The sequence below is a fragment of the Petromyzon marinus genome, chromosome 70, assembly GCF_048934315.1.
Source record: "Petromyzon marinus isolate PM22_M1 ecotype Great Lakes invasive population chromosome 70, UKy_Petmar_22M1.pri1.0, whole genome shotgun sequence".
Taxonomy (NCBI): Eukaryota; Metazoa; Chordata; class Hyperoartia; order Petromyzontiformes; family Petromyzontidae; genus Petromyzon; species Petromyzon marinus.
Genome location: NC_133736.1, coordinates 51,749 through 63,536, shown reverse-complemented (window position 1 = coordinate 63,536; position 11,788 = coordinate 51,749). Strand labels below are relative to the sequence as shown.

At 58.0% G+C, this 11,788-nt stretch overlaps 1 protein-coding gene across 1 annotated transcript in view; it reads left to right on the top strand.

Moving 5' to 3' along the window:
* Positions 1-1,745: 1,745 nt before the first annotated feature.
* LOC142906771 (diacylglycerol O-acyltransferase 2-like) overlaps positions 1,746-11,788 on the top strand; it is a gene marked incomplete at its 3' end in the record, with an annotated part of 60,995 nt that continues 50,952 nt past the window's right edge. The window contains exons 1-2 of the mRNA XM_076055237.1: positions 1,746-1,980; positions 2,936-2,983. Of these exons, the coding sequence (XP_075911352.1) occupies positions 1,976-1,980; positions 2,936-2,983 (53 nt within the window). The remainder of the gene's footprint in view (positions 1,981-2,935; positions 2,984-11,788) is intronic.

Below are 11,788 nucleotides of genomic sequence, written 5' to 3'. Positions count from 1 at the left end.
ACACACAGAGACAGAGACACACAGAGATAGAGACACACAGAGACACACAGAGAGTCAGGGACAGGGACACACTGAAACAGACCACACAGAGACAGAGACACACAGAGGCAGAGACACACAGAGACAGAGACACACAGAGACACACAGAGACAGAGACACACAGAAACACACAGAGACAGAGACACACAGAGACACACAGAGACAGAGAGAGGCAGGGACAGGGACACAGAGACACACAGAGACACACTGAGACACACAGAGACAGAGATGCACAGAGATACACAGAGACACACAGAGACAGACACACAGAGACACACTGAGACAGACACACAGAGACAGAGACACACAGAGACAGAGACACACAGAGACACACAGAGACAGGGACACACTGAGACAGACACACAGAGACAGAGACACACAGAGACACACAGAGACAGAGACACACAGAGACACACAGAGACAGAGACACACAGAGACAGAGACACACAGAGACAGAGATACACTGAGACAGAGACACACAGAGACACACAGAGACAGAGACACACAGAGACACACAGAGACAGAGACACACTGAGACAGAGACACACAGAGACACACAGAGACAGAGACACACAGAGACACACACGAGACAGAGACACACTGAGACAGAGACACACAGAGACACACAGAGACACACTGAGACAGAGACACACAGAGACAGACACACAGAGACACACAGAGACACACAGAGACAGAGACACACAGAGGCACACAGAGACAGACACACAGAGACACACTGAGACAGAGACACACAGAGACACATAATCGTCCCATCGTGGGGGTGTACTTTATCGCGATAATCGTCACATCGTGGGTGTGTACCGTATCGCGATAAACGTCGCCGTTATCGTACCCGCATCACCATCATCCAAGTCATATCGCGATAGTCCAAGTCATATCGCGATAATCAATGTGATATCGCGATAATCTAACTCATATCGCGATAGTTCACTCATATCGCGATAGTTCGTCATATCGCGACAATCTAAGTCATATCGCGATAGTTCGTCATATCGCGATAATCTAAGTCATATCGCGATAGTTCACTCATATCGCGATAGTTCATGTCATATCGCGATAGTTCACGTCATATCGCGATATCCAAATCGTATCGCGATAGTTCACGTCATATCGCGATAGTTCACGTCATATCGCGATATCCAAATCGTATCGCGATAGTTCACGTCATATCGCGATATCCAAATCGTATCGCGATAGTTCACGTCATATCGCGATATCCAAATCGTATCGCGATAGTTCACGTCATATCGCGATAGTTCACGTCATATCGCGATATCCAAATCGTATCGCGATAGTTCACTCATATCGCGATAGTTCATGTCATATCGCGATAGTTCACATCATATCGCGATAACCAAATCGTATCGCGATAACCAAATCGTATCGCGATAGTTCATGTCATTTCGCGATAATCTAAGTCATATCGCGAGAGTTCACATCATATCGCGATAATCTAAGTCATATCGCGATAGTTCACGTCATATCGCGATAGTTCATGTCATATCGCGATAGTTCACTCATATCGCGATAGTTCATGTCATATCGCGATAGTTCATGTCATATCGCCATAGTTCACGTCATATCGCGATAACCAAATCGTATCGCGATAGTTGACATTGCGACTGTATGGGCTGCCCCCCCCCCCCCCGCGTGGTCACGTGACACCCCCCCCCTTTGCCTCCCATCCCGCAATGCGCCATCAGCGAGGCGAGCGCTGCTCTCCTCCCTCCTCCTCCTCCTCGTCCTCCTCCTCGTCAACCTCCTCGTCCTCTTCCTCCTCCTCCTCCTCTTCCTCCTCCTCCTCCTCCTCGTCCTCCTCCTCCTCCTCGTCCTCCTCCTCGTCATCCTTCTGCCCCTCCTCCTCGTCATCCTGCCAGAGGGACGAGGTGGAGGGGGGAGGGCGAGGAGGAGGAGGATGAGGTAGGAGGAGGAGGAAGATCGTTAGCAAGAGGAGCGTGAGGGGGAGGGGGAGGGAGGGGGGGAGAGGGGGTGGGGGGAGGGAGGTGGGAGGGGGGAGGTGGGAGGGGGGAGGTGGTGAGGGGGAGGTGGTGAGGGGGAGGTGGTGAGGGGGACGAGGAGGTGGGGGGTCGAGAGGATGGGGGGGGACAGGTGGGGGGGTACAGGTGGGGGGGGGTACAGGTGGGGGGGGGGGTACAGGTGGGGGGGGGGGTACAGGTGGGGGGAGGTACAGGTGGGTGGGGTACAGGTGGGTGGGGGTATGGGGGGGAGATGAAGGGGGTCAAGGGAGGGTGGTCAAAGGGGGATCAGGGGGGGGGGATCAAGGGGGGGTCGGGGGGTGATCAAGGGGGGTAAGGGATCATCAGGGTGCTCTGTCTGTGCTTGCCCAAGTCGCGAGAGGAAGTCATCACTCCTCCCCCACAGAGATCTCTCTCTCTCTGTGTCTCTGTCTCTCTGTGTCTCTGTGTCTCTGTCTCTCTGTGTGTCTCTGTCTCTCTGTGTGTCTCTGTCTCTCTGTGTCTCTGTGTCTCTGTCTCTCTGTGTGTCTCTGTCTCTCTGTCTCTCTGTGTCTCTGTCTCTCTGTGTGTCTCTGTCTCTCTGTCTCTCTGTGTCTCTGTCTCTCTGTGTGTCTCTGTCTCTCTCTCTGTGTCTCTGCCTCTCTGTCTCTCTGTGTCTCTGTCTCTCTGTGTGTCTCTGTGTCTCTGTCTCTCTCTCTCTGTGTCTCTGTCTCTCTGTGTGTCTCTGTCTCTCTCTTTGTGTATGTGTGTCTCTGTCTCGCTCTCTGTATCTCTGTCTCTCTGTCTCCCTCTCTGTGTGTCTCTGTCTCTCTGTATCTCTGTCTCTCTGTCTCTCTGTGTGTTTCTGTGTCTCTGTCTCGCTCTCTGTGTGTCTCTGTGTCTCTGTGTCTCTCTCCTAGCGGCCCGTGTCTCCGAATCTCCACGTCGCCCGGTGTCTGCCTCCGTAGGTATCACCAAGTGTCTCTGTGTCTCTGTCTCCACGTGTCTCTGTGTCTCCGCGTGTCTCTGTGTCTCTGTGTCTCTGTGTCTCTGTCTCCACGTGTCTCTGTGTCTCAGCGTGTCTCTGTGTCTCCCCGTGTCTCTGTGTCTCCGAGTGTCTCTGTGTCCCCGTGTCTCTGTCTCTCTGTGTCTCCCCGTGTCTCTGTGTCTCCGCGTGTCTCTGTGTCTCTGTCTCCACGTGTCTGTGTGTCTCCGCGTGTCTCTGTGTCTCTGTGTCTCTGTCTCTCCGCGTGTCTCTGTGTCTCTGTCTCCCCGTGTCTCTGTGTCTCCGCGTGTCTCTGTGTCTCCCCGTGTCTCCCCGTGTCTCTGTGTCTCCCCGTGTCTCTGTGTCTCCGCGTGTCTCTGTGTCTCCCCGTGTCTCTGTGTCTCCGAGTGTCTCTGTGTCCCCGTGTCTCTGTCTCTCTGTGTCTCCCCGTGTCTCTGTGTCTCCGCGTGTCTCTGTGTCTCTGTCTCCACGTGTCTCTGTGTCTCCGCGTGTCTCTGTGTCTCTGTGTCTCTGTCTCTCCGCGTGTCTCTGTGTCTCTGTCTCCACATGTCTCTGTGTCTCAGCGTGTCTCTGTGTCTCCGCGTGTCTCTGTGTCTCCCCGTGTCTCTGTGTCTCCCCGTGTCTCTGTGTCTCCCCGTGTCTCCCCGTGTCTCTGTGTCTCCGCGTGTCTCTGTGTCTCCCCGTGTCTCTGTGTCTCCGCGTGTCTCTGTGTCTCCCCATGTCTCCCCGTGTCTCTGTGTCTCCCCGTGTCTCTGTGTCTCCGCGTGTCTCTGTGTCTCCCCGTGTCTCTGTGTCTCTGTGTCTCGCCGTGCCTCAGTGTCTCCCCGTGTCTTTGTGTCTCCCCGTGTCTCTGTGTCTCCCCGTGTCTCTGTGTCTCCCCGTGTCTCCCCGTGTCTCTGTGTCTCCGCGTGTCTCTGTGTCTCCCCGTGTCTCTGTGTCTCCGCGTGTCTCTGTGTCTCCCCATGTCTCCCCGTGTCTCTGTGTCTCCCCGTGTCTCTGTGTCTCCGAGTGTCTCTGTGTCTCCCCGTGTATCTGTGTCTCCGCGTGTCTCTGTGTCTCCCCGTGTCTCTGTGTCTCTGTGTCTCGCCGTGCCTCAGTGTCTCCCCGTGTCTTTGTGTCTCCCCGTGTCTCTGTGTCTCCCCGTGTCTCTGTGTCTCCCCGTGTCTCCCCGTGTCTCTGTGTCTCCGCGTGTCTCTGTGTCTCCCCATGTCTCCGCGTGTCTCTGTGTCTCTCCGTGTCTCTGTGTCTCCGAGTGTCTCTGTGTCTCCCCGTGTATCTGTGTCTCCGCGTGTCTCTGTGTCTCCCCGTGTCTCTGTGTCTCTGTGTCTCGCCGTGCCTCAGTGTCTCCCCGTGTCTCTGTGTCTCCCCGTGTCTCTGTGTCTCCCCGTGTCTCTGTGTCTCCGCGTGTCTCTGTGTCTCTCTGTCTCCCCGAATCGCTGTGTCTCCGCGTGTCTCTGTGTCTCCGCGTGTCTCTGTGTCTCCCCGTGTCTCTGTGTCTCCGCGTGTCTCTGTGTCTCCCCGTGTCTCTGTGTCCCTGTGTCTCCGTGTGTCTCTGTCTCCCCGCGTGTCTCTGTGTCTCCCCGTGTCTCTGTGTCTCCCCGTGTCTCTGTGTCTCCCCGTGTCTCCCCGTGTCTCTGTGTCTCCGCGTGTCTCTGTGTCTCCCCGTGTCTCCCCGTGTCTCTGTGTCTCCCCGTGTCTCCCCGTGTCTGTGTGTCTCCGTGCGGCTCTGTGTCTCCCCGTGTCTCTGTGTGGCTCTGTGTCTCCCCGTGTCTCTGTGTCTCCGCGTGTCTCTGTGTCTCCGCGTGTCTCTGTGTCTCCGCGTGTCTCTGTGTCTCCGCGTGTCTCTGTGTCTCTGTGTCTCCCCGAGTCTCTGTGTCTCGCCGTGTATCAGTGCCTCCCCGTGTCTTTGTGTCTCCGCGTGTCTCTGTGTCTCCCCGTGTCTCTGTGTCTCCGCGTGTCTCTGTGTCTCCCCGTGTCTCTGTGTCCCTGTGTCTCCGTGTGTCTCTGTCTCCCCGCGTGTCTCTGTGTCTCCCCGTGTCTCTGTGTCTCCCCGTGTCTCTGTGTCTCCCCGTGTCTCCCCGTGTCTCTGTGTCTCCGCGTGTCTCTGTGTCTCCCCGTGTCTCCCCGTGTCTCTGTGTCTCCCCGTATCTCCGCGTGTCTGTGTGTCTCCGTGCGGCTCTGTGTCTCCCCGTGTCTCTGTGTGGCTCTGTGTCTCCCCGTGTCTCTGTGTCTCAGCGTGTCTCTGTGTCTCCGCGTGTCTCTGTGTCTCCCCGTGTCTCTGTGTCTCTGTGTGTCCCCGTGTCTCTGTGTCTCTGTGTCTCCCCGTGTCTGAGTCTCCCCGTGTCTCTGTGTCTCCGCGTGTCTCTGTGTCTCCGCGTGTCTCTGTCTCCCCGCGAGTCTCTGTGTTTCCCCGTGTCACTGTGTCTCCCCGTGTCAATGTGTCTCCCCGTGTCTCCCCGTGTCTCTGTGTCTCTCCGTGTCTCTGTGTCTCCGCGTGTCTCTGTGTCTCCGCGTGTCTCTGTGTCTCCCAGTGTCTCTGTGTCTCCGCGTGTCTCTGTGTCTCCGGGTCTCTCTGTGTTTCTGTATCTACCCGTGTCTCTGTGTCTCCGCGTGTCTCTGTGTCTCCCTGTGTCTCTGTATCTCCCCGTGTCTGTGTGTCTCACCGTGTCTCTGTGTCTCACCGTGTCTCTGTGTCTCCCCGTGTCTCTGTGTCTCCGCGTGTCTCTGTGTCTCCCCGTGTCTCTGTGTCTCCGCGTGTCTCTGTGTCTCCGCGTGTCTCTGTGTCTCCCCGTGTCTCTGTGTCTCCGCGTGTCTGTGTCTCCCCGTGTCTCTGTGTCTCCCCGTGTCTCTGTGTCTCTCCGTGTCTCTGTGTCTCCCCGTGTCTCTGTGTCTCCCCGAGTCGCTGTGTCTCTGTGTCTCCACGTGTCTCTGTGTCTCTGTGTCTCCGCGTGTCTCTGTCTCCCCGCGTGTCTCTGTGTCTCCCCGTGTCTCTGTGTCTCCTCGTGTCTCTGTGTCTCCCCGTGTCTCCCCGTGTCTCTGTGTCTCTGCGTGTTTCTGTGTCTCCCCGTGTCTCCCTGTGTCTCTGTGTCTCCGCGTGTCTCTGTGTCTCCCCGTGTCTCTGTGTCTCCGCGTGTCTCTGTGTCTCCGCGTATCTCTGTGTCTCCGCGTGTCTCTGTGTCTCTGTGTCTCCCCGAGTCTCTGTGTCTCTGTGTCTCGCCGTGTATCAGTGTCTCCCCGTGTCTTTGTGTCTCCCCGTGTCTCTGTGTCTCCCCGTGTCTCTGTGTCTCCCCGTGTCTCTGTATCTCTGTGTCTCCCCGTGTCTCTGTGTCTCCCCGTGTCTCTCTCTCCCCGTGTCTCTGTCTCTGTGTCTCCCCGTGTCTCTGTGTCTCTGTGTCTCCCCGTGTCTCCGTGTCTCTGAGTCTCCCCGTGTCCCTGTTTCTCCCCGTGTCTCTGTCTCCCCGTGTCTCTGTGTCTCCCCGTGTCTGTGTCTCCACGTGTCTCTGTGTCTCCGCGTGTCTCTGTGTCTCCCCGTGTCTCTGTGTCTCCGCGTGTCTCTGTGTCTCCCCGTGTCTCTGTGTCTCTGTGTGTCCCCGTGTCTCTGTGTCTCTGTGTCTCCCCGTGTCTGAGTCTCCCCGTGTCTCTGTGTCTCCGCGTGTCTCTGTGTCTCCGCGTGTCTCTGTCTCCCCGCGAGTCTCTGTGTCTCCCCGTGTCACTGTGTCTCCCCGTGTCAATGTGTCTCCCCGTGTCTCCCCGTGTCTCTGTGTCTCCGCGTGTCTCTGTGTCTCCGCGTGTCTCTGTGTCTCCCAGTGTCTCTGTGTCTCCGCGTGTCTCTGTGTCTCCGCGTCTCTCTGTGTTTCTGTATCTCCCCGTGTCTCTGTGTCTCCGCGTGTCTCTGTGTCTCCCTGTGTCTCTGTATCTCCCCGTGTCTCTGTGTCTCACCGTGTCTCTGTGTCTCACCGTGTCTCTGTGTCTCCCCGTGTCTCTGTGTCTCCGCGTGTCTCTGTGTCTCCCCGTGTCTCTGTGTCTCCGCGTGTCTCTGTGTCTCCGCGTGTCTCTGTGTCTCCCGTGTCTCTGTGTCTCCGCGTGTCTGTGTCTCCCCGTGTCTCTGTGTCTCCCCGTGTCTCTGTGTCTCTCCGTGTCTCTGTGTCTCCCCGTGTCTCTGTGTCTCCCCGAGTCGCTGTGTCTCTGTGTCTCCCCATGTCTCTGTGTCTCCCCGTGTCTCCGCGTGTCTCTGTGTCTCCCCGAGTCGCTGTGTCTCTGTGTCTCCACGTGTCTCTGTGTCTCTGTGTCTCCGCGTGTCTCTGTCTCCCCGCGTGTCTCTGTGTCTCCCCGTGTCTCTGTGTCTCCTCGTGTCTCTGTGTCTCCCAGTGTCTCCCCGTGTCTCTGTGTCTCTGCGTGTCTCTGTGTCTCCCCGTGTCTCCCTGTGTCTCTGTGTCTCCGCGTGTCTCTGTGTCTCCCCGTGTCTCTGTGTCTCCGCGTGTCTCTGTGTCTCCGCGTGTCTCTGTGTCTCCGCGTGTCTCTGTGTCTCTGTGTCTCCCCGAGTCTCTGTGTCTCTGTGTCTCGCCGTGTATCAGTGTCTCCCCGTGTCTTTGTGTCTCCGCGTGTCTCTGTGTCTCCCCGTGTCTCTGTGTCTCCGCGTGTCTCTGTGTCTCCCCGTGTCTCTGTGTCCCTGTGTCTCCGTGTGTCTCTGTCTCCCCGCGTGTCTCTGTGTCTCCCCGTGTCTCTGTGTCTCCCCGTGTCTCTGTGTCTCCCCGTGTCTCCCCGTGTCTCTGTGTCTCCGCGTGTCTCTGTGTCTCCCCGTGTCTCCCCGTGTCTCTGTGTCTCCCCGTATCTCCGCGTGTCTGTGTGTCTCCGTGCGGCTCTGTGTCTCCCCGTGTCTCTGTGTGGCTCTGTGTCTCCCCGTGTCTCTGTGTCTCAGCGTGTCTCTGTGTCTCCGCGTGTCTCTGTGTCTCCCCGTGTCTCTGTGTCTCTGTGTGTCCCCGTGTCTCTGTGTCTCTGTGTCTCCCCGTGTCTGAGTCTCCCCGTGTCTCTGTGTCTCCGCGTGTCTCTGTGTCTCCGCGTGTCTCTGTCTCCCCGCGAGTCTCTGTGTCTCCCCGTGTCACTCTGTCTCCCCGTGTCAATGTGTCTCCCCGTGTCTCCCCGTCCCTCTGTGTCTCCCCGTGTCTCTGTGTCTCCGCGTGTCTCTGTGTCTCCGCGTGTCTCTGTGTCTCCCAGTGTCTCTGTGTCTCCGCGTGTCTCTGTGTCTCCGCGTCTCTTTGTGTTTCTGTATCTCCCCGTGTTTCTGTGTCTCCGCGTGTCTCTGTGTCTCCCTGTGTCTCTGTATCTCCCCGTGTCTGTGTGTCTCACCGTGTCACTGTGTCTCACCGTGTCTCTGTGTCTCCCCGTGTCTCTGTGTCTCCGCGTGTCTCTGTGTCTCCCCGTGTCTCTGTGTCTCCGCGTGTCTCTGTGTCTCCGCGTGTCTCTGTGTCTCCCCGTGTCTCTGTGTCTCCGCGTGTCTGTGTCTCCCCGTGTCTCTGTGTCTCCCCGTGTCTCTGTGTCTCTCCGTGTCTCTGTGTCTCCCCGTGACTCTGTGTCTCCCCGAGTCGCTGTGTCTCTGTGTCTCCCCATGTCTCTGTGTCTCCCCGTGTCTCCGCGTGTCTCTGTGTCTCCCCGAGTCGCTGTGTCTCTGTGTCTCCACGTGTCTCTGTGTCTCTGTGTCTCCACGTGTCTCTGTCTCCCCGCGTGTCTCTGTGTCTCCCCGTGTATCTGTGTCTCCTCGTTTCTCTGTATCTCCCCGTGTCTCCCCGTGTCTCTGTGTCTCTGCGTGTCTCTGTGTCTCCCCGTGTCTCCCTGTGTCTCTGTGTCTCCGCGTGTCTCTGTGTCTCCCCGTGTCTCTGTGTCTCCGCGTGTCTCTGTGTCTCCGCGTGTCTCTGTGTCTCCGCGTGTCTCTGTGTCTCTGTGTCTCCCCGAGTCTCTGTGTCTCTCTGTCTCGCCGTGTATCAGTGTCTCCCCGTGTCTTTGTGTCTCCCCGTGTCTCTGTGTCTCCCCGTGTCTCTGTGTCTCCCCGTGTCTCTGTCTCTCTGTGTCTCCCCGTGTCTGTGTCTCCCCGTGTCTCTGTGTCTCCGCGTGTCTCTGTGTCTCCCCGTGTCTCTGTGTCTCTGTGTCTCCCCGTGTCTCTGTGTCTCCCCGTGTCTCTCTCTCCCCGTGTCTCTGTCTCTGTGTCTCTGTGTCTCCCCGTGTCTCTGTGTCTCTGTGTCTCCACGTGTCTCCGGGTCTCTGAGTCTCCCCGTGTCCCTGTTTCTCCCCATGTCTCTGTCTCCCCGTGTCTCTGTGTCTCCCCGTGTCTGTGTCTCCACGTGTCTCTGTGTCTCCGCGTGTCTCTGTGTCTCCCCGTGTCTCTGTGTCTCCGCATGTCTCTGTGTCTCCCTGTGTCTCTGTGTCTCTGTGTGTCCCCGTGTCTCTGTGTCTCCCCGTTTCTGTCTCTCCACGTGTCTCTGTGTCTCCCCGTGTCTCTGTGTCTCCCCGTGTCTCCCCGTGTCTCTGTGTCTCCGCGTGTCTCTGTGTCTCCCCGTGTCTCTGTGTGTCCCCGTGTCTCTGTGTCTCTGTGTCTCCGCGTGTCTCTGTCTCCCCGCGTGTCTCTGTGTCTCACCGTGTCTCTGTGTCTCCCCGTGTCTCTGTGTCTCCCCGTGTCTCCCCGTGTCTCTGTGTCTCCGCGTGTCTCTGTATCTCCCCGTGTCTCCCCGTGTCTCTGTGTCTCCTCGTGTCTCTGTGTCTCCGCGTGTCTCTGTGTCTCCCAGTGTCTCTGTGTCTCCGCGTGTCTCTGTGTCTCCGGGTCTCTCTGTGTTTCTGTATCTACCCGTGTCTCTGTGTCTCCGCGTGACTCTGTGTCTCCCTGTGTCTCTGTATCTCCCCGTGTCTGTGTGTCTCACCGTGTCTCTGTGTCTCACCGTGTCTCTGTGTCTCCCCGTGTCTCTGTGTCTCCGCGTGTCTCTGTGTCTCCCCGTGTCTCTGTGTCTCCGCGTGTCTCTGTGTCTCCGCGTGTCTCTGTGTCTCCCCGTGTCTCTGTGTCTCCGCGTGTCTGTGTCTCCCCGTGTCTCTGTGTCTCCCCGTGTCTCTGTGTCTCTCCGTGTCTCTGTGTCTCCCCGTGTCTCTGTGTCTCCCCGAGTCGCTGTGTCTCTGTGTCTCCACGTGTCTCTGTGTCTCTGTGTCTCCGCGTGTCTCTGTCTCCCCGCGTGTCTCTGTGTCTCCCCGTGTCTCTGTGTCTCCTCGTGTCTCTGTGTCTCCCCGTGTCTCCCCGTGTCTCTGTGTCTCTGCGTGTTTCTGTGTCTCCCCGTGTCTCCCTGTGTCTCTGTGTCTCCGCGTGTCTCTGTGTCTCCCCGTGTCTCTGTGTCTCCGCGTGTCTCTGTGTCTCCGCGTATCTCTGTGTCTCCGCGTGTCTCTGTGTCTCTGTGTCTCCCCGAGTCTCTGTGTCTCTGTGTCTCGCCGTGTATCAGTGTCTCCCCGTGTCTTTGTGTCTCCCCGTGTCTCTGTGTCTCCCCGTGTCTCTGTGTCTCCCCGTGTCTCTGTATCTCTGTGTCTCCCCGTGTCTCTGTGTCTCCCCGTGTCTCTCTCTCCCCGTGTCTCTGTCTCTGTGTCTCCCCGTGTCTCTGTGTCTCTGTGTCTCCCCGTGTCTCCGTGTCTCTGAGTCTCCCCGTGTCCCTGTTTCTCCCCGTGTCTCTGTCTCCCCGTGTCTCTGTGTCTCCCCGTGTCTGTGTCTCCACGTGTCTCTGTGTCTCCGCGTGTCTCTGTGTCTCCCCGTGTCTCTGTGTCTCCGCGTGTCTCTGTGTCTCCCCGTGTCTCTGTGTCTCTGTGTGTCCCCGTGTCTCTGTGTCTCTGTGTCTCCCCGTGTCTGAGTCTCCCCGTGTCTCTGTGTCTCCGCGTGTCTCTGTGTCTCCGCGTGTCTCTGTCTCCCCGCGAGTCTCTGTGTCTCCCCGTGTCACTGTGTCTCCCCGTGTCAATGTGTCTCCCCGTGTCTCCCCGTGTCTCTGTGTCTCCGCGTGTCTCTGTGTCTCCGCGTGTCTCTGTGTCTCCCAGTGTCTCTGTGTCTCCGCGTGTCTCTGTGTCTCCGCGTCTCTCTGTGTTTCTGTATCTCCCCGTGTCTCTGTGTCTCCGCCTGTCTCTGTGTCTCCCTGTGTCTCTGTATCTCCCCGTGTCTCTGTGTCTCACCGTGTCTCTGTGTCTCACCGTGTCTCTGTGTCTCCCCGTGTCTCTGTGTCTCCGCGTGTCTCTGTGTCTCCCCGTGTCTCTGTGTCTCCGCGTGTCTCTGTGTCTCCGCGTGTCTCTGTGTCTCCCGTGTCTCTGTGTCTCCGCGTGTCTGTGTCTCCCCGTGTCTCTGTGTCATCCCGTGTCTCTGTGTCTCTCCGTGTCTCTGTGTCTCCCCGTGTCTCTGTGTCTCCCCGAGTCGCTGTGTCTCTGTGTCTCCCCATGTCTCTGTGTCTCCCCGTGTCTCCGCGTGTCTCTGTGTCTCCCCGAGTCGCTGTGTCTCTGTGTCTCCACGTGTCTCTGTGTCTCTGTGTCTCCGCGTGTCTCTGTCTCCCCGCGTGTCTCTGTGTCTCCCCGTGTCTCTGTGTCTCCTCGTGTCTCTGTGTCTCCCAGTGTCTCCCCGTGTCTCTGTGTCTCCCCGTGTCTCCCTGTGTCTCTGTGTCTCCGCGTGTCTCTGTGTCTCCCCGTGTCTCTGTGTCTCCGCGTGTCTCTGTGTCTCCGCGTGTCTCTGTGTCTCCGCGTGTCTCTGTGTCTCTGTGTCTCCCCG